Source organism: Biomphalaria glabrata, chromosome 1 (genome assembly GCF_947242115.1).
Source record: "Biomphalaria glabrata chromosome 1, xgBioGlab47.1, whole genome shotgun sequence".
NCBI classification, from domain to species: domain Eukaryota; kingdom Metazoa; phylum Mollusca; class Gastropoda; family Planorbidae; genus Biomphalaria; species Biomphalaria glabrata.
In genome coordinates this window covers 6791255-6814306 of record NC_074711.1, presented here as the reverse complement: position 1 = coordinate 6814306, position 23052 = coordinate 6791255, and the positions used below count along the sequence as shown (strand labels likewise).

Sequence of the window (23052 nt, the reverse complement as noted above, 5' to 3'; positions counted from 1 at the left end):
TCATTGCGGAAGGTACCGGTATTTACTGACCAGTCATTGATATTTAGGGTTATGTATTTTCACGTCTACCTCAGGAAATAAATAAATAAATAAATATATATATATATATATATATATATAGGTTAACATAGAAAATCAACAGATTCAGTTAAACAAGCACAGCATTGGTTTCTTTTTTTTTTTTTTTTTACGTTTTATCTGTAACATGTATTAAATATATTTTAACCATTCATACTACAGATCTGATTTACTGTAATTGTGTATAGTTGCACTGTTCAATTAGATTTCAAATAAATAAATTATTTGCAATTCTTATTGCATCTTCTGGTAATAAGCCGATTTTAAAAGTTTTAATGTAGCCTATAATGCTAGTTTCCAGTACCGGTAGATATTTTTAATGTAAAAAAACTTTACACAAGCAAAGAATATTAACAATAGGGGTTTTACCAATCTTGTTTGAATTTATTTAGTCGTTTTGAAACATGACTAATAAGAATGCTTTTATATTGATTTAAATGTTTGTCTCAGTTATATTTAAATATAGATATTAATTTATAAAGATCGAGTGCGTGTAAAATTCCTACAAATAAAGATCAGCTTAGGTTAACACGTGTTTGACGTTTTCCTTGCTCGTTGCATAGAACGCGTGCTATCAAGCAAGAAAGTACACGTGTTCACACTGATGGTCAGTAGGTCAAGGCTCGCTGACTCTCACTGTAAATCTTTTTCGTACCACCTCTTTACTCGATCTTTTTGTTGACGTAATAGACCTTGTGATCTCTTTCTTTTATGAGTTACACAAATGTTTAGGTCAATAACATTCAAATATAATGAAACACGTAACTAAAACTATCTTATGATTTAAATATAATTCAAGGAATTTTTATTTTAAAGTATAAGATATAACTGGCAAGATCATGATATGAACGACAGGATTTGCTATTCAGTTTCATACATTTAAAAAAAAAAGTTATCTCAAAATACATGCTACATGACAGATCTAATAAACTACATTATAGGCACAGTTCGTAAATATTATCGATGACTGATTCTACGAAGATAAAGAGCATAAAAAAAAAATCAAGAGGCATGCAAATGTGTTGTAGCAATAGTTGTAGACTATGTACGTGTCAGTGTTTTATCTACTATCTACTGTATACCCCATTCTAGAATATTTATGATTTAAAATATATATAAAATTAATTAGAGTCATATTTTAAATCGTGCAATCTAACTTTGTAAGAACCATCTTCGTTAATTATAATGTCTATAATGCAATTTGTGTAAGTACGGTAGTCAAGTAGATGAGGTCACGAGATAAACCAACACATCCTCACATCATTTGTTCAAATGCTGCACACTGCTATATGGTATCGAAATACTAGCGTTAATAAAACAAACAATTTAAATATTCAACAAGAGACACTACTAATACAGTATTAGAGAAGATTATAGTCCTGAGGGGGGGGGGGAGAAAGACTGTGCCGCTGGTCAATGTGTAGGCTACCCGGTCACGTGGCTTACTTACAATTGACCAACCAGAGACAGGTCTACATGATAGGCTACAGCCTATTGCATCATTAAGAAAAATAGCGCCAGAACCAAACACCATGACCATCCCATTCCAGTCATAGTACTCATAGATCTACTTCAAGATTGTGTTGATTTGTGATTAACTCGACTCTATTCTAACAACTTTGGAATGTGTGCGTCAAGCAAAGGTACTTTTTATTTTATTAGACAATTAGATCTACTTTATTATTTTATACTTATTTATAGAGATTAAGTCTGGATAAATTAAAGTAGATTAGATCTAGAATCTAGATCTACATCTACATTTAATTTTAATGTCATTTTTGTTTGTGAATGTGCTTTTTTGGTTTAAGTCTAGTCAGACTAGGCCGTCACTAGGCACAAATAATTATTTTAAGTGACTCAAGGAAAGCCGTTTGAAATAATAATTATAATCATTCGAATCCCGTGGCGTGTCTCACAGTCACAGTTTATTAGAACCTTAATAGATTAGATTTAGAAAGTCAATTTAGAAAAGATAGTAAAACCAAATTCAACCATTAAAATTAATATTTTAAAATACGTGAGTTCTTGAGATCTATTTTCAATTTAAATGCAAAATGTAGGCCTATAAATACATTTTTGTATACTTTTTTGTAGAAGCAAATCTAACAATGTTATACTACCTATACTATACTGAAACTAGTCAATAATCTTGTCATTCAATATGTTGTGCAGAATTTATAATTTATCTTTATATTGCTTATGCCTTATGTAGATCTATGTATTTAATATTTCTCATGTGTGACTTTGATTTTAAAAAATTGAAATGTTAAAAAAAAATGATTTTCAGACTCTCGGAACCAAAGAGTGAAAGAATGATGGCATCACTATGATCACTTCTTGCTGGATCTGTCCAAGAGTCAATGAGTACAGGTATTTAATTTAAAATATAAAGTATTATTACTACTCAATTTTATTATAATTACCAATTGATTAAGTTTAAAAAAATTATTACTATACTTAGGCTACTATATTAATATTTTTTCATATTCTTCAAGGTGGACCATGTTGGAAAATAATAGTCAAGACTCAAGTTGAGACAAGAGCTCCATTGATGTTATTGATCAAACTGGTAATTTTTTTTTACAATATTTTCAAGCCAAAAATGTATACAAATCTGATGATCCAGATTTCCTGAATAATTTATATTAGCAGTCTAGATTTACTTGTAAAATTTATTTAATACTTATTTTATTTTCTGTCTGCAGAACATGTTCTAGAGATACTGGAGAAAAGATTTGAGTGCAGTACAGACTCATTAATTAAAAGAAGCAGAGATAAATACAATCAGGATTGGGTATGAAGCAAAATTCCCAATGGCTAATAATGTATCACTGTTGGAAATAGAAGTGAAACTGAAGGATGAAGATTCTCATGAAAATTTGGTAAGGCCATATTATATTTTAGGATTTAGGATGTAAAATATCATTTATGTGAATAGGTACTTTGATAAACTGACCTAGATCAATTTTTTTTCTCCCAAAAAATGGCTGAAAAGTGTGTCAGCACATTTTACCCTTTTTTTAGGGGTGGTCATTTCCATCAAAGTTTTAGCATCAAAGTTTTAGCATATTGTATTTGATTTGAAGACTAATTATGATTACTTTTTGTAAACATAAGATATCAGAGATCATTTTTATTTGCTTTTGAAGCCAATCTGTTAAATTTTTCTTAACAAAAGTTTATGTGAAAGTTGACATTTTTACAACTTTTTTCCTATAAAAGTTACAACAATGCTGTTTGCTACAATAATTTATCATATTATGAAATGTGTATATTTCAAATTTCATTAAATTCTCTTGGCGCACTTTAAAGATATTTGATATTAAAATTAACAAAGACAAAGAAGGGTAACATTTTCTTTTTTAAATAAAATAAAAGTGTTTATGGTTACAACAATCTCACTAATTCTATTGAATTTAGCATGTTAATATATATCTGTGTGCTAAGTTTGAACTTTGTAGCTTTGCACACTCTTTAGATATTAATTTTCAAAGTTGATGGTTAAAATCTATTTTTAGTAACAACCAACACTGTGATTTACTGGAAATAGTCCATTTCTGTCTATCACAAGCTATTTTTAGAAGCACACATAGGAATCTTTCAGTTAGATTAACTTTTATAGTGTTTGAATGCTAGATTATGGAGAGGGAATGTGTCTTTATTATAATGACTTTGTAATCTGCAAATTTTAAAGTAAAAAGTTTAATTACTTTAAAAAATATTAAATATTACTTTTTTTTTTTCAAATTTTTAGCTCAGCGAACTAATAATTTTTTTTTTTTCTGTGTGTTGTTTTTTTCTATTAATATACATGTAAATTAATAGTTAATAAATAAGTACATTATATTTTTAAAATGATGAGCTATTATTGCACAAAAATTCAAGTAAATAATCTTTTAATAACTTCTAAAAAAATCGCAAGGTTTCTTTTTTATTTTATTGTCCGAAGCAAGAAATTTTTAATTTACAATCTAATTTTTAAAGCATTTAAATTAAGGCATTTTAAAATGATTAATTGCCAGTGCTCTACAAAAAGGTTAAAACTGTTTTTTTATGAAGTTTATGAAACTTATAGTAGTTATAGTCATTAAATTTTAGGAAATATTTTTCTGCGCAGTGCTATTTTCATTTATAATTTATAAGAATTATCTATCTGATGCATATAAATAGCTATTTAAATACAGTAGAATTATAATTAAACAAAATAAAACACAATACAGATTTCTGATTTGTTTTATTTGTGATTTTTGGGCTCATATGATGATAAAATCACATATATTTTTATTTTTTGTCGAAGGCTTTTTTTTATATATTAACTTTTTTTCAAAGATTTTATTGCTTGGTCTTATTTTTTAAATTTATTTTAACAGAATACTGGTTAATGTAAAAGAGTGTGAAGTTTCAACCCCAATCTTTAAGACTTTTTATAATACAGTTAATTTAAGTTCAACTGTCAGTTGTTTCGGTCACAGATTTTTTATTTATTTACAAAGGCTAAAGAAGGCTAATTTTTGGCCACTAAAAATTTAATAACTTCCCTCACAATTAACTCAGCAATATAAAATTGGTATCATTGGAAAGCATTTCTCAAGCTCTATCTAACTAAATAGGTTCCATTGCATTGTGATCATTTTGAAATTTTTATCGAAGTACCTAATGTGAAACAATAATTCAGCTATTTATTTATTTATGTGTCAGCAGAATCATACTTATCTCATCTTATATATTACAGATCTATCCAGTGAAAACAGCATTAAGAGAACAATAGTATGGATTATAACTTGGCTGGACTGGACATGGCACAAACAGAAAATAAATGTATTGAATTTTCAATCCAAATTATGGATATTAGGTATGAATTTTTATTTCCATATTTTTAACTAACATAATCTTTATAATTTTTTTTTATGCCACAATTGCATTGTTACTTTTCTTTCAAATCATTTCTTGATCAAATGCTGCGTCAACCTAACCTAAGAGGCTCATAAGTATTTTAATTTTTTATGAACATTGTGTGAAAACTGATAGGTCTTTATACCTCCTATAATTCGCTGTGTGGTTGTAAAATGTTTTCTCCACCATCACCAGATAACTATGTCAGTGACTTTCTATTGGAAAAACATACTACTTATACATATGATGGTAGGCTCATATTTCACAGAATTTTGAACTCTCTGTTATCACTTGTTGGAACAACTGAAGCTCAATTGCATCTTGAGGGACAGATAAACAACAATTAATGTACTGTTAGTTTACGTCAAGTCACGTTTGGTATATGATACGAGTTGTAAGATTAAAAAAAATATTATTTTTTTTTAACTTGTGCAGGATATGTACATGTGCGAAAATACAGTAGTTAATGAAGCCTGCATACACAAATCATGAATAGATAATGTCAGCATTTTTTGGTTTGGAAAAAGTGAAAATCATTGTGTTTTTGTTTTTTGTATGTTTTATATGAACATTTCATTTTGAAATCATAGGAATATATTTTTTTTTAAATTTTTTTTTTTATGTTCTTCTTAGATTATTCAAGTGAGTTACCCAAGTCTGTCAAATAACTTAGAGAAAGTACTTGAACTTGGCACATGTGATGGCACAGAAATTGTAAAAAAAAAAAAGGATGATCCCAAACATGTAAAACATTTTACAAACAAACCTAATCAAAGTTTATAAATGTTTAAAAAAAGTAAGATGCACAAGCAAATTTATTTACATACTACAGATATTAGAATTAATGACTAATGGAGAAAAAAAAACTACCTATCTAGACTTAACAACTTAGAAATAAGTAAATATAATATTTCAAACATGTGCTGGATCTTGTTAGTTTAATAACATACTATGTAGGTGCATTACATAAAACATGTAGTGGTTCTTGGTTGTTGATTACCGGTACTGTGCTTTTTTCAAATACACATTAGTTTTGTCATATATTAATTATAAATATTTATGTTCACCATTAATTATTTCGTTCAGCTATAGCAACATAAGGAAGGCATGGTGGCTAAGTGGTTAAGCATTTGGCTTCCAGACCCGAATTAGAATCTCAGTGAAAATTGGGATTTTTAAGACACCCTAACTCTGATGGATACTGGTACCTGATTTTAGCTGGGGAAAGTAAAGACAGTTGTTTAGCTAGCCACATGACACCCTGCTTGTTAACCATTAGCCAAAGAAACTGATGGCCTTAACATCATCTGCCCTATAGATGCTAAGTTTGAAAAGGGGAACTTTACTTTTATTACAACATAAGGTTATAAGTTGACAGTTACAGATGATGTACCATATGAGCATCATTGTTGTTTACTAGCTTTTGAACAGTAGCTTGAAACATTTGCTCTTACTTACATAGAATATTCACTGTTAAAAAATTATGAATATGATAGTGCAGCTAGTTACTCTGCTCAAAATTGAAAAAAATATTTTGTTGAAATTATAAACATGAGCTACCGGTATATATAAATGTATAGTTTTCATTGTTGAGCACACACTTTTTCTTTGGTACTAGGTAACGTACATGACCTATATTTTTTTGAGATATTATCATCTAAAATTAGGCGAGGTCTTGAGAATATTTACCTCGAACAGACTCATCTTTGGGTTTTTGTGCATGTAGACCCTATTGATTAAAGCAATTTGTTATTACAATTAATATTTAAATGAATATGCTTTTACTTATTTCAGTGTACATATTGCTTACATTCCACCAACTCAAAAATACTTTTTTTGTTACTTTTATTTTTTTATATTTTTTTTACATAATTACAAAAGCTAAGTTGTTGTTCTTTGTTGTTATTGTTGTTGTTTTTATGATTGTCAAAACTGTTTGCTTTAAACATAATTTTTATACAGCACTTATACTTTCTGTAGATGATCCTGAATTATGTTCTTTATAAATTTGTTATAGATTTTCATGTTATCATTCACAACTTTTTTGTTGACTCAATGCATTTTCCATAGTATACTATAATATTATAGGATCAATTTTCACAGTTAAAATCTTTGCTACAGGTATTGCTTTTACTTTTTAAAAAAGATTTTTAGTGTATTCCGGTATTTTTAATTATTTTTAATAGTTGCTAACATTAACATTTTATAATGCAATAAACTATTTATTTCAACTAGTAAATTGTTTATGTAATTATTTATGTCATTTTATGCCATTTCAGCTAGAGCTCAGTGTCATTTCTTACTGGCCTCATCTGGGCCCCTAACTGAACCCAGACTTAGCCCTAAGGGCACCCGTTTGGGCCAACATTCATCCCCCAAATGGGGCCCATGTGGTTAGCCCTTTCTGGCCCCTCAATGTTTGCCCCATACTGGCCCCATAAGGGATCCATCAAGGCTTCATCTGGGCCCCCTAACTGAGCCCAGACTCAGCCCTAAGGGCACCCATTTGGGCCAACATTCATCCCCCAAATTGGGCCCATGTGGTTAGCCCTTTCTGGCCCCTCAATGTTTGCCCCATACTGGCCCCATGAGGGTTCCATCAAGGGTTCATCTGGGCCCCCTAACTGAGCCCAGACTCAGCCCTAAGGGCACCCGTTTGGGCCAACGTTCATCCCCCAAAGGGGGCCCATGTGTTTAGCCCTTTCTGGCCCCTCAATGTTTACCCCATACTGGCCCCATGAGGGTTCTGTCAGGGTTGCATCTGGGCCCCCTAACTGAGCCCAGACTTGACCCTTAAGGGCCCTAATTGGGCTTTCATTAATTGTCCCCAAAGGGCCAAGTATCTCTTACCCTGTTGGGGCCCACAAGTCCTTCCCCTTACTGGCCCCACAAGGGTTTAACACTGGGATTTTCTGGGCCCCCTGACTGAGCCCAGATTCAGCCCTAAGGGCACCCGTTTGGGCCAACGTTCATCCCCCACTTGGGGCCCATATGGTTAGCATGGGCTTGCCCAGTTGGGGCCCTGATAGCAAAGATTTTGGGCCCAGTAAGGGCCCCAACTGGGCAAGCCCATGCTAACCATATGGGCCCCAAGTGGGGGATGAACGTTGGCCCAAACGGGTGCCCTTAGGTAAAAGCATATTCATTTAAATATTAATTGTAATAACAAATTGCTTAAAATGGCAAATTAGAAATAAGTTTTTAAAATATGGATGCTTATATTTTTAAAAATACAATAAGTACTTATACCATAAAATTTTTTAAAAAATATAATGGCTACCAAATTTATGAAATTTTAACATGTACAAAAGCTTGAATAGCCTATACAGAAACATATAAATTATATATAGAATGTAATTCAGAATTATCTAAACAAAGTATGAGCCTGCTGTATGTAAATTGAAAAGCAAACTGTTTTCACAATCATGAAATAAATTATTTTTTTTTAAAATTAACATCAGATTATGTTGTATCGGTAGTTCTAAAGAAAAAATGACCAAAACAAAAATAAGCTACCTGTAACAAGTTTGTGAAATGTTAGCAATATAAACACTGAAATTTTAAAAACATACATTTAGAACATAATTGAACATTAAGTAAATGACTTAATTTGTTTAAAATGAAATAAATGTGAAACATACTTTTAGAAAAATACCAGTGCTTACTTTACAAAAAAAAATTAAAAAAATAAATACAAAGAATAATTAATAACCATATATATATAAATTTAAACAAGTAAAATATAATTAGAGAATGGTGCTTTTTAATCAATAGGGTCTACATGCACAAAAACCCAAAGATGAGTCTGTTCGAGGTAAATATTCTCAAGACCTTGCCTAATTTTAGATGATAATATCTCAAAAAAATATAGGTCATGTACGTTACCCAGTACCAAAGAAAAAGTGTGTGCTCAACAATGAAAACTATACATTTATATATACCGGTAGCTCATGTTTATAATTTCAACAAAATATTTTTTTCAATTTTGAGCAGAGTAACTAGCTGCACTATCATATTCATAATTTTTTAACAGTGAATATTCTATGTAAGTAAGAGCAAATGTTTCAAGCTACTGTTCAAAAGCTAGTAAACAACAATGATGCTCATATGGTACATCATCTATAACTGTCAACTTATAACCTTATGTTGTAATAAAAGTAAAGTTCCCCTTTTCAAACTTAGCATCTATAGGGCAGATGATGTTAAGGCCATCAGTTTCTTTGGCTAATGGTTAACAAGCAGGGTGTCATGTGGCTAGCTAAACAACTGTCTTTACTTTCCCCAGCTAAAATCGGTACCAGTATCCATCAGAGTTAGGGTGTCTTAAAAATCCCAATTTTCACTGAGATTCTAATTCGGGTCTGGAAGCCAAATGCTTAACCACTTAGCCACCATGCCTTCCTTATGTTGCTATAGCTGAACGAAATAATTAATGGTGAACATAAATATTTATAATTAATATATGACAAAACTAATGTGTATTTGAAAAAAGCACAGTACCAGTAATCAACAACCAAGAACCACTACATGTTTTATGTAATGCACCTACATAGTATGTTATTAAACTAACAAGATCCAGCACATGTTTGAAATATTATATTTACTTATTTCTTTGTTGTTAAGTCTAGATAGGTAGTTTTTTTTTCCATTAGTCATTAGTTCTAATATCTGTAGTATGTAAATAAATTTGCTTGTGCATCTTACTTTTTTTAAACATTTATAAACTTTGATTAGGTTTGTTTGTAAAATGTTTTACATGTTTGGGATCATCCTTCTTTTTTTACGATTTCTGTGCCATCACATGTGCCAAGTTCAAGTACTTTCTCTAAGTTATTTGACAGACTTGGGTAACTCACTTGAATAATCTAAGAAGAACATTAAAAAAAAAATTAAAAAAAAAATATATTCCTATGATTTCAAAATGAAATGTTCATATAAAACATACAAAAAACAAAAACACAATGATTTTCACTTTTTCCAAACCAAAAAATGCTGACATTATCTATTCATGATTTGTGTATGCAGGCTTCATTAACTACTGTATTTTCGCACATGTACATATCCTGCACAAGTTAAAAAAAAAATTTAAAAAAAAAATTATTTTTTTTAATCTTACAACTCGTATCATATACCAAACGTGACTTGACGTAAACTAACAGTACATTAATTGTTGTTTATCTGTCCCTCAAGATGCAATTGAGCTTCAGTTGTTCCAACAAGTGATAACAGAGAGTTCAAAATTCTGTGAAATATGAGCCTACCATCATATGTATAAGTAGTATGTTTTTCCAATAGAAAGTCACTGACATAGTTATCTGGTGATGGTGGAGAAAACATTTCACAACCACACAGCGAATTATAGGAGGTATAAAGACCTATCAGTTTTCACACAATGTTCATAAAAAATTAAAATACTTATGAGCCTCTTAGGTTAGGTTGACGCAGCATTTGATCAAGAAATGATTTGAAAGAAAAGTAACAATGCAATTGTGGCATAAAAAAAAATTATAAAGATTATGTTAGTTAAAAATATGGAAATAAAAATTCATACCTAATATCCATAATTTGGATTGAAAATTCAATACATTTATTTTCTGTTTGTGCCATGTCCAGTCCAGCCAAGTTATAATCCATACTATTGTTCTCTTAATGCTGTTTTCACTGGATAGATCTGTAATATATAAGATGAGATAAGTATGATTCTGCTGACACATAAATAAATAAATAGCTGAATTATTGTTTCACATTAGGTACTTCGATAAAAATTTCAAAATGATCACAATGCAATGGAACCTATTTAGTTAGATAGAGCTTGAGAAATGCTTTCCAATGATACCAATTTTATATTGCTGAGTTAATTGTGAGGGAAGTTATTAAATTTTTAGTGGCCAAAAATTAGCCTTCTTTAGCCTTTGTAAATAAATAAAAAATCTGTGACCGAAACAACTGACAGTTGAACTTAAATTAACTGTATTATAAAAAGTCTTAAAGATTGGGGTTGAAACTTCACACTCTTTTACATTAACCAGTATTCTGTTAAAATAAATTTAAAAAATAAGACCAAGCAATAAAATCTTTGAAAAAAAGTTAATATATAAAAAAAAGCCTTCGACAAAAAATAAAAATATATGTGATTTTATCATCATATGAGCCCAAAAATCACAAATAAAACAAATCAGAGATCTGTATTGTGTTTTATTTTGTTTAATTATAATTCTACTGTATTTAAATAGCTATTTATATGCATCAGATAGATAATTCTTATAAATTATAAATGAAAATAGCACTGCGCAGAAAAATATTTCCTAAAATTTAATGACTATAACTACTATAAGTTTCATAAACTTCATAAAAAAACAGTTTTAACCTTTTTGTAGAGCACTGGCAATTAATCATTTTAAAATGCCTTAATTTAAATGGTTTAAAAATTAGATTGTAAATTAAAAATTTCTTGCTTCGGACAATAAAATAAAAAAGAAACCTTGCGATTTTTTTAGAAGTTATTAAAAGATTTTTTACTTGAATTTTTGTGCAATAATAGCTCATCATTTTAAAAATATAATGTACTTATTTATTAACTATTAATTTACATGTATATTAATAGAAAAAAACAACACACAGAAAAAAAAATAATTATTAGTTCGCTGAGCTAAAAATTTGAAAAAAAAATTGTAATATTTAATATTATTTTTTAAAGTAATTAAACTTTTTACTTTAAAATTTGCAGATTACAAAGTCATTATAATAAAGACACATTCCCTCTCCATAATCTAGCATTCAAACACTATAAAAGTTAATCTAACTGAAAGATTCCTATGTGTGCTTCTAAAAATAGCTTGTGATAGACAGAAATGGACCATTTCCAGTAAATCACAGTGTTGGTTGTTACTAAAAATAGATTTTAACCATCAACTTTGAAAATACACTTTTATTTTATTTAAAAAAGAAAATGTTACCCTTCTTTGTCTTTGTTGATTTTAATATCAAATATCTTTAAAGTGCGCCAAGAGAATTTAATGAAATTTAAAATATACACATTTCATAATATGATAAATTATTGTAGCAAACAGCATTGTTGTAACTTTTATAGGAAAAAAGTTGTAAAAATGTCAACTTTCACATAAACTTTTGTTAAGAAAAATTTAACAGATTGGCTTCAAAAGCAAATAAAAATGATCTCTGATATCTTATGTTTACAAAAAGTAATCATAATTAGTCCTCAAATCAAATACAATATATGCTAAAACTTTGATGCTAAAACTTTGATGGAACTGACCACCCTTAAAATCTAAAAAAAGGGTAAAATGTGCTGACACACTTTTCAGCCATTTTTTGGGAGAAAAAAAATTGATCTAGGTCAGTTTATCGAAGTACCTATTCACATAAATGATATTTTACATCCTAAATCCTACAATATAATATGGCCTTACCAAATTTTCATGAGAATCTTCATCCTTCAGTTTCACTTCTATTTCCAACAGTGATACATTATTTGCCATTGGGAATTTAGCTTCATACCCAATCCTGATTGTATTTATACTTCTTTTAATTAATGAGTCTGTACTGCACTCAGATCTTTTCTCCAGTATCTCTAGAACATGTTCTGCAGACAGAAAATAAAATAAGTATTAAATAAATTTTACAAGTAAATCTAGACTGCTAATATAAATTATTCAGGAAATCTGGATCATCAGATTTGTATACAACATTTTTGGCTTGAAAACATTGTAAAAAAAAATTACCAGTTTGATCAATAACATCAATGGAGCTCTTGTCTCAACTTGAGTCTTGACTGAAAGTTATTTTCCAACATGGTCCACCTTAAAGAATATGAAAAAATATTAATATAGTATTATAGTAGCCTAAGTATAGTAATAATTTTTTTTAAACTTAATCAATTGGTAATTATAATAAAATTGAGTAGTAATAATACTTTATATTTTAAATTAAATACCTGTACTCATTGACTCTTGGACAGATCCAGCAAGAAGTGATCATAGTGATGCCATCATTCTTTCACTCTTTGGTTCCGAGAGTCTGAAAATCATTTTTTTTTAACATTTCAATTTTTTTAAATCAAAGTCACACATGAGAAATATTAAATACATAGATCTACATAAGGCATAAGCAATATAAAGATAAATTATAAATTCTGCACAACATATTGAATGACAAGATTATTGACTAGTTTCAGTATAGTATAGTATAACATTGTTAGATTTGCTTCTACAAAAAAGTATACAAAAATGTATTTATAGGCCTACATTTTGCATTTAAATTGAAAATAGATCTCAAGAACTCACGTATTTTAAAATATTAATTTTAATGGTTGAATTTGGTTTTACTATCTTTTCTAAATTGACTTTCTAAATCTAATCTATTAAGGTTCTAATAAACTGTGAGACACGCAACGCGATTCGAATGATTATAATTATTATTTCAAACGGCTTTCCTTGAGTCACTTAAAATAATTATTTGTGCCTAGTGACGGCCTAGTCTGACTAGACTTAAACTTAAACCAAAAAAGCACATTCACAAACAAAAATGACATTAAAATTAAATGTAGATGTAGATCTAGATTCTAGTATTCTAGATCTAATCTACTTTAATTTATCCAGACTTAATCTCTATAAATAAGTATAAAATAATAAAGTAGATCTAATTGTCTAATAAAATAAAAAGTACCTTTGCTTGAGGGCTTGACACACACATTCCAAAGTTGTTAGAAAAGATTCGAGTTAATCACAAATCAACACAATCTTGAAGTAGATCTATGAGTACTATGACTGGAATGGGATGGTCATGGTGTTTGGTTCTGGCGCTATTTTTCTTAATGATGCAATAGGCTGTAGCCTATCATGTAGACCTGTCTCTGGTTGGTCAATTGTAAGTAAGCCACGTGACCGGGTAGCCTACACATTGACCAGCGGCACAGTCTTTCTCCCCCCCCCCCCCCCTCAGGACTATAATCTTCTCTAATACTGTATTAGTAGTGTCTCTTGTTGAATATTTAAATTGTTTGTTTTATTAACGCTAGTATTTCGATACCATATAGCAGTGTGCAGCATTTGAACAATAAATGATGTGAGGATGTGTTGGTTCATCTCGTGACCTCATCTACTTGACTACCGTACTTACACAAATTGCATTATAGACATTATAATTAACGAAGATGGTTCTTACAAAGTTAGATTGCACGATTTAAAATATGACTCTAATTAATTTTATATATATTTTAAATCATAAATATTCTAGAATGGGGTATACAGTAGATATTAGATAAAACACTGACACGTACATAGTCTACAACTATGGCTACAACACATTTGCATGCCTCTTGATTTTTTTTTTATGCTCTTTATCTTCGTAGAATCAGTCATCGATAATATTTACGAACTGTGCCTATAATGTAGTTTATTAGATCTGTCATGTAGCATGTATTTTGAGATAACTTTTTTTTAAATGTATGAAACTGAATAGCAAATCCTGTCGTTCATATCATGATCTTGCCAGTTATATCTTATACTTTAAAATAAAAATTCCTTGAATTATATTTAAATCATAAGATAGTTTTAGTTACGTGTTTCATTATATTTGAATGTTATTGACCTAAACATTTGTGTAACTCATAAAAGAAAGAGATCACAAGGTCTATTACGTCAACAAAAAGATCGAGTAAAGAGGTGGTACGAAAAAGATTTACAGTGAGAGTCAGTGAGCCTTGACCTACTGACCATCAGTGTGAACACGTGTACTTTCTTGCTTGATAGCACGCGTTCTATGCAACGAGCAAGGAAAACGTCAAACACGTGTTAACCTAAGCTGATCTTTATTTGTAGGAATTTTACACGCACTCGATCTTTATAAATTGATATCTATATTTAAATATAACTGAGACAAACATTTAAATCAATATAAAAGCATTCTTATTAGTCATGTTTCAAAACGACTAAATAAATTCAAACAAGATTGGTAAAACCCCTATTGTTAATATTCTTTGCTTGTGTAAAGTTTGTTTACATTAAAAATATCTACCGGTACTGGAAACTAGCATTATAGGCTACATTAAAACTTTTAAAATCGGCTTATTACCAGAAGATGCAATAAGAATTGCAAATAATTTATTTATTTGAAATCTAATTGAACAGTGCAACTATACACAATTACAGTAAATCAGATCTGTAGTATGAATGGTTAAAATATATTTAATACATGTTACAGATAAAACGTAAAAAAAAAAAAAAAGAAACCAATAATGCTGTGCTTGTTTAACTGAATCTGTTGATTTTCTATGTTAACCTATATATATATATATATATGTATTTATTTATTTATTTCCTGAGGTAGACGTGAAAATACATAACCCTAAATATCAATGACTGGTCAGTAAATACCGGTACCGGTACCTTCCGCAATTATAGAAACCTACAAGAACGACAGATTCAGTTTTATTACTTCGAGAGGCGTCATTTTGTCTAGCGTTTCATTAGGTGTGAACTCGAGAAATCCAGCAGAGTGGGTAAAAGAAAAAAAGAAGAAAGGGGAGTTAAGTTAGAGGAAGGCTATAAAAGAGATCACCATGATGTTAATTAAACATCTGGGTCAGATAGACGTAGAGGGAGTGCGAATATGGTCAAAGGGGTGTTACATTACATGAGCAAAGTCAAAATGATGCCTAAGTGAAGGTCCATTTACAGCAAGTGTTGTAAAGTCAAAAGTTGCTTTTTTTTTTTTACTCGAATAAATCAAAACACTCGAGATCATATTAATCGCACATTTGTATCTAGCCATCTCATGAAAAATCTTGGAGCTAGGCAATGACCCTTCTTTTTTTAAAGTGTCACGTACTATATTAGATCTAGAAATTTTAAATTGGCATATAACATGCATAGTTCATACACACGCGCGCTAACAAACATGCACACACACAAATATCCCATATATATGTCGTTATAGTAGAAACGTTTTGATCAAACTACTGTGAGAAGAATAAATAAAATATATAATATAAATCACTTTTTGACTTAATGACATTGAATGTTATACCTAAAAATGACCTACAATCCAATTTATTTAATAAAGTATAATGTAAGATAAAATTATCACAGTTTAGAAATCAGCATTCTATAACTTTAAATTAAATGCAAAGAACGAAAAAAAAAAAAGAAGAAAAACATATAGGAACCTATACACATTTTTATGAAAATAAAATAATTAAAAAACAGCAATATTGTTTGTATTAATAATCTAAGTGAGTCTATCCGAGCCAACATATCAAAGTCATGGTTTTCTTTTTTTTCTTTTACCTCCCCTCGAGTTATGTTACGTAATAACTTTCTATGTTTCGTCTGAGATAACAGCTAGACCGGGAGAGCATTCCTTGTCAGTAGGGAGAAAAGAGAGAAAGAGAAACTAGAGGCAAACTGAGCACAGACTCAGCCCTAAGGGCACCCGTTTGGGCCAACGTTCATCCCCCAAATGGGGCCCATGTGTTTAGCCTTATCAGGCCCCTCAATGTTTTCCTCGTACTGGCCACCATGAGGTTTACATCAGGGCTTCAACTGGGCCCCCTAACTGAGCCCAGACCCAGCCCTAAGGGCCCCCGTTTGGGCCAACGTTCATCCCCCAAATGGGGCCCACTTGTTTAGCCCTTTCTGGCCCATCAATGTTTTCCCCGTACTGGCCCCATCAGGGCTTCATCTGGGCCCCCTAACTGAGCCCAGACTCAGCCCTAAGGGCACCCGTTTGGGCCAACGTTCATCCCCCAAATGGGGCCCACGTGTTTAGCCCTATCAGGCCCCTCAATGTCTTCCCCATACTGGCCCCATGAGGGTTCCATCAGGGCTTCAACTGGGCCCCCTAACTGAGCCCAGACCCAGCCCTAAGGGCCCCCGTTTGGGCCAACGTTCATCCCCCAAATGGGGCCCATGTGTTTAGCCCTAGCAGGCCCCTCAATGTTTTCCCCGTACTGGCCCCATCAGGGCTTCATCTGGGCCCCCTAACTGAGCCCAGACTCAGCCCTAAGGGCCCCCGTTTGGGCCAACGTTCATCCCCCAAATGGGGCCCATGTGTTTAGCCCTAGCAGGCCCCTCAATGTTTCCCCGTACTGGCCCCTTGAGGTTTCCATCAGGGCTTCATCTGGGCCCCCTAACTGAGCCCAGACCCAGCCCTAAGGGCCCCCGTTTGGGCCAACGTTCATCCCCCAAATGGGGCCCATGAGTTTAGCCCTCTCAGGCCCCTCAATTTTTCCCCGTACTGGCCCCATGAGGTTTCCATCAGGGCTTCATCTGGGCCCCCTAACTGGACCCAGACTCAGCCCTAAGGGCACCCGTTTGGGCCAACGTTCATCCCCCAAATCGAACCCATGTGTTAAGCCCTTTCAGGCCCCTTAATGTTTTCCCCGTACTGGCCCCATGAAGTTTCCATCACGGCGTCATCTTGGCCTTCTGATTTCGCCCAGACTCGACCCCTAAGGGCCCCATTTGGGCTTTCATTAATTCTCCCCAAAGAGCCAAGTATCTATAGCCTTATTGGGGCCCACAAGTCCTTTCCCTTACTGGTCCCACACGGATTTCACAAGGGGATTTTCTGGGGCCACTGACTGAGCCCAGACTCAACCTTAAGGGCCGAGTTCTTCCCCCAATTGAGGCCCATGTGGTTAGTATGGGCAGGCCCAATGGACCTCATTCACCAATCGTAAACAAACACCCCTCAAGTCACGTGACAACCATCAGTTTAATCTAGACACCAACATGGAATCTATTGTTGGAAAACCACTCTTGCTTGTAAATTTTACTTTTGTTAACTTGTTAGAATATTGCGATGTTATAAATGCAGCATATGCATGTGAAAATGATTACAGACACGTAATTTAATTACAATGTTACTGGAGTGATTAGCTACAATGGAAAGGTAAGCTCTTTTTAAATTACCATAGAATCTATGACTATGACTATCTTTATTTCTTTATCTTAAATCTTACTATTACTAGATGTAGATCTAGATATATAACTAGATTAACTAGATCTATACACTATACAGTATAGCTATAGATTATAGATCTATGATCTGTCTAGATTAGTCAATCTACTTACTTAAAGTTAAAGACTAGATCTAGAGTCTAGTACTTATTGACTTATTTAACTGATTTTACTGATTAGTTAGGCCTACTAGAATCTAGATCTAGGTCTAGATCTAGAATAGATTACCAGGCACTATTAGTATTAATATTATGACTAGATTGTCACTAGATCTAGACTAGATTTGACTAGATCTACTAGACTTTTAGATCTAGACTCTAGACTAGTCTAGAGATAGAAATTCTAGAATTTAGTAACTATCTAGATCTAGATCTACTTAGCTCTATCTAATCTAGATTTTTTTTTAGATAAGACTAGCTTCTAGATCTAATATAAATATACATCTAGATCTTGCTGTAGACTCTCGTACTCTACTTCTAGACTGACTTAGACTCACAAGATTAACTTAAGTTGATAGATCAAACTTAGAACATCTAGATTTAGATTCTAGATATAAACTAGTAAAAAAAACAAAAAACAACTAGATCTCTAATAGTCTCTAAACTCTAAATCTATAATATTATAATTTTAATCTAGACCTAGATCTGGTCCTGTGAATTGATCTTTGAAAATTTAGAAATGTATGATTATAGATCTACTAATTTATTAATTATGTAATAGATCTACATTATAAATAATAACATATATTATAAATATAGCTAGTAATATAGTCTCTAGATCTACCTGGATCTAGATTACTTTGAGATATAGAATTAGAGGCCTATGCTATGTAATTCTTTATTGTAGTTAAGACCTTCTTTACTAGATCTAGCTATATATAGATCTATACTTATAGTCCTAGTCTAGACTGTCTAGAGCAGTGTTTCCCAAACCTTTTCCTTCAAAACGGAACACTTCGCACACTATGAGTATTTAGCGGAAAACTTTTCTTTTTTTTTTTAAAAGATTTATTCACATGGTAGCCTACTAATTAATTATTCCAGTAGTTCATGGAACACTTATTCAGGCGTAAGGTTCTGCTGAACACATTTTGAGAAACACTTGTCTAGAGTGATTCTAGAGATAATTTCTGGAATAAGGCTAGTTCTAGAATTCAAGATATATATATATAGCATTTACTTATCACCTAGAATAGAGTGACAAGATTTATAATCTAATTAACACAATTTAAGTCATGAACATTGTAGGATCCAATATAATTCTAAACTGATAAATCTAGATGTCTACTACATTTTATCTACATTATAGATTTAGTTTAAATTAGAAATCATATATTCAGAGGCAGTGCAAGAGGTATGCGAAGTGGGCATAATCTACAACCTGTGCGTGGGGGGTTTATAAAATTAGTCAATGCACACCTATTAATTTTAAAACATTTAATGCATTAATATATGTATTTATTAATTTAAAAAAAAAATATTTATTCTTTCAGGTCATTGAAGGAGAGTGTCAGTGTGCAGAGGTTGAAAGCTCGCCTGTTGTAAACATCTTTTTGGTCTTCTGTCTGCTCTAGAAGACTATAGCAAAAAAGAAATGTATGCAGCACCAACAGACAAAATTCAGACATGGCATCAACCTGCACCTAAAGCCTCAGAAAACGAAGGATAGTTTTAGCTGTGATAAGACTGGTCTACAAAATTTTGATAACAGTGTTTCAATGTCTGCTTTGGCTGCCTTACCTCAGAACACTCCTATATTTTCAGTTCTACAAGCCGATCCTAAAAGATTAACTTCGGACATTGTCTTCTATGACAGAACTATACCATTACCATCTATATTTTTTTAGCTTTGTGATGTTTGCGATTCATTTTGTAGTTTATTTAAATAGATATGATACATTGTCATAGCAAAATAAAGTCTTTGTTTCTTTATAAGTGTATTATTTTATTGAATGATGTGAAAAGTATATTGTACACAAGGAAGCTGATATTATTACTAAAAATATATACATATATACAAATTTTGAAATTTTAAACATGAAATAAACAAGCTTATATTAATAAAATGTGCACACCAATTATTTCAAGTTGCCAGAGAAAAATTGATAAGTCATAATAAACCAAAGTAACAACATTGTAAGAGGAAAACTATATAAATAAGGAAATAATATTTAATATTTTTGGGCACTGATCTGTAGAAGTACATAATAAAAAAGTTTATATTAATAAATATTAATAAAATATATACACACCAATTTTAAATTTAAATGTTGCTAAAATTCATAAGTCATAACAATAATTTGTCTTCTAAACAGCTACTTAAACAAAAAAAGTTATCTCCTTTTAGTTTCAAAGAGTCATAACACAATTTCAACTGAGCAACTTCTTCCAGAAGGCTAGCATTGCCTGGTTCCAAAGTATTTACCCTCTTTAGAAGATCTGTAATAAAGTCTTCATTAGTTTGCACAGTGACATCTCTAGTCTTCTCCTCAATGGTGGTGTCCTGGGGTAAAAGAGGTTGTCTAAAAGGAAACAAAATATATTTAAGTGTACAGTCAAACATGATCATCATAAAAATATTTACAATTAAGATACAAAAATGTAAAACATAATTACTGAAGTATTTCAAAACATTTACCTAAATTCATATTTGGTCTTTTTTCGGCTTGGTGTACTTTTGGAAAAAGAAAACTTGGTCGGCACAGCACCAGGCTTTAGAAGTCTGCGATCTAAATGGAATATATAATAATATAATGTATATTAGTTATAAAACAAATTTTTTTTTTTCAAAATAATCTACATGAAAGTTACTAGACCTATAGATCTATATACCATCTGAAAATAAGCCATATAAACCTAATAATACATATGAATAGGGAGGCCTACTGATTAATTATTAACATTAGATCCACTATTTTTTTCCTACTTGTAGGAATCTAAGTTGATATTTAATATACTACTACCGTACTAGATTGTAACTAGATCAGAATTTAGCAAATATTAATAGTAATAATAATAGGCTGTTTAGTATTATTTAAAGTCGAATCAACGCTAATAGAATTCTATAGTCTATATCTTATTCTATAGATTGACTAGATCCATCTAGTTACTAGTAGATCTACTTTTCTACTAATTTCTAGTCTAGGTCAGTCTAGTCACTAATGACACTAGTCTAATCTAGAAATATGAAATATTCTATCTAGACTAGATCTAGTTATTTTATTATTTACATGCTCTTTAAATTTAATTTATAAACTTTGAATAATAATCAGATTTAAAAATCTCGGTCTAGATCTAATTCTGATTGTAAATTTAATAGAATTAGAATAAAAAAAATATAGATCTAGAGTTCTAGACTCTAGTCTAGAATAGTAGAATAGGTCTACAGATTCAGATTATACAGTATAGATTTGAGTAGATCTAGAATAATCTAGATCTAATTAATATTTGAAACTATTTTGTCTAGATCTAGATTCTCTAGACTTGTATAGATCTAGTGATTCTAGTCAATCTAGATTCTTATGTAGATATAGATCTAGGCCATTTTTTTCTAGGCCTACTTGTCAAAGACTTAAATATCATCGTATTACTACTACTACTATTATATTAGTATAACACTTCTAGATCTAGAATATAAATATAGATTAGATCTAGATTCTATAGATTATAGATCTATCTACTTACTTGTAAAAGGCTGGTAAATAAAACAGTCCTCCTCAAAATGCTCTGAACATATTACACTATTACAGAGTGTACACTTGCAGTGAAGTTTTTTCGTTTCAGTTTGACAACCCATTCTTTACATAGCTTTGGATTGTTCACAGGAAAACGATGAAAACCTTTTTTTTTTTTTCCATTCTTTTTTATGTTCATAATTATTAGTCAAATGCATCGCATTGCTTCCCCATCTTTCCAGTACTAATCTATACTATTCTATACACACAAGTGAATAGTTGATGGTTGTCACGTGACCGTACGTTTCGGTGAATGAGGTCCATTGGGGGTCCTTACAGTTATTGTATGCAGCGTTTACATCAGTTTTTATATTGTTCGTAAAAAAATTTCTGATAAATTTAAAATATCAAAAAATATAGTTTTCATTAAATATGTAAATAAAATTATTAAATCAAAAGAATCGTCCTTATATATTGTATAACAATAAAACACTTGTTTTTATTTCATAGCTATATACATATATATTAAAACGAAATATTTTAATGTAAAAAAAAAAAAAAAAAAACAACAAACAAACAAAAAAAAAAAACGAAGCAATAAAAAGTTTATATAAAAAAATAACAAAACATTCAATGAGTTTATTGTGTTTATAATGAAATGGGAGACTATCCGAACCAATTGTATTGAGCTCTTTTTTTTTTGTCTCCCCTTGAATTTCATTACGCAACGAGTTTCCTGGCCGACGGTCTCGTCCGAGATAAGAGCGAGGCGGGGAGGGCACTCCTTGCCAGTAGGACGAGAAGGGGGAAGGTGGTGGGACCTTAACTGTATTACGCAAAATTCAGACCGCCAGCCGACGCCAAGCAGTGAAACAATGGGGCGAATCTCTCCATCCCCTGCTACTTACGGGCCCCATTCATCTAAGGGGGGTTTTGAATGGGCGCATGACGGGGTAGGAAAGGAAAAAACTGCCCCGCACGACTATCCGGTTCCCCGTGCGGGCCCCTAACTCAGCCCGTGCCTGAACAGGTAGCTTTGCTGGCTGGGTTTCTATGTCATTTTTTATGGAATATTGGTCTCTTATAGATACTTATTCTGCTTAAAGCAGATTGTTGATGTTCCAATTTAACTTAACCCCGCCTTCTCTATCGTAAAACAAATTTAATACACAGGGCCTATTTACTTCAATTTTCGAGAAGTTATGATATTCCCCCATTCCTTTTATGTACAGTACCACATACAATTGTTTTTGCTCTTTAGAATGAAAAATAAAATAAGTCAAAAAAGGTTTCATACACACATATTATTAAACAAACACTTACACACACACACACATATGATTAAAACAACAATAACAAAAACACTCGTTTCCCTTTCAACACTGCCCAATGAAATTTAACTATCTGCATTTCCTTTTATATTATTAT

General features: G+C 31.4%; 1 protein-coding gene and 3 long non-coding RNA genes across 5 annotated transcripts; 2 read left to right on the top strand and 2 right to left on the bottom strand.

Moving 5' to 3' along the window:
- The first annotated feature begins 1216 nt into the window (after positions 1-1216).
- On the top strand, positions 1217-5827 carry LOC129924464 (uncharacterized). Of its 2 annotated transcripts, XR_008776400.1 has the most exons (6): positions 1217-1721; positions 2366-2448; positions 2598-2647; positions 2784-2960; positions 4811-4930; positions 5605-5827. It is a non-coding gene; the product is annotated as an uncharacterized LOC129924464 (long non-coding RNA). The 2 variants fall into 2 exon arrangements; XR_008776401.1 differs by lacking the exons at positions 2598-2647; positions 2784-2960 and having other exon boundaries at positions 1328-1721; positions 5605-5824.
- A 3797-nt stretch (positions 5828-9624) lies between these two features.
- LOC129924462 (uncharacterized) lies at positions 9625-13299 on the bottom strand. Its single transcript, XR_008776399.1, has 6 exons — positions 13275-13299; positions 12926-13008; positions 12714-12791; positions 12402-12574; positions 10523-10642; positions 9625-9836 (listed from the first exon to the last, which is right to left on the bottom strand). It is a non-coding gene; the product is annotated as an uncharacterized LOC129924462 (long non-coding RNA).
- A 4351-nt stretch (positions 13300-17650) lies between these two features.
- Positions 17651-19886, top strand: LOC129924459 (uncharacterized). The gene is made up of 2 exons (XR_008776396.1): positions 17651-17883; positions 19444-19886. It is a non-coding gene; the product is annotated as an uncharacterized LOC129924459 (long non-coding RNA).
- A 217-nt stretch (positions 19887-20103) lies between these two features.
- LOC129924458 (uncharacterized) lies at positions 20104-21932 on the bottom strand. The gene is made up of 3 exons (XM_056018923.1): positions 21635-21932; positions 20589-20679; positions 20104-20472 (listed from the first exon to the last, which is right to left on the bottom strand). The coding sequence occupies exons 1-3, from the start codon at positions 21744-21746 to the stop codon at positions 20238-20240; spliced, it is 438 nt and encodes a 145-aa protein (XP_055874898.1). The 5' UTR covers positions 21747-21932; the 3' UTR covers positions 20104-20237.
- Positions 21933-23052: the final 1120 nt, after the last annotated feature.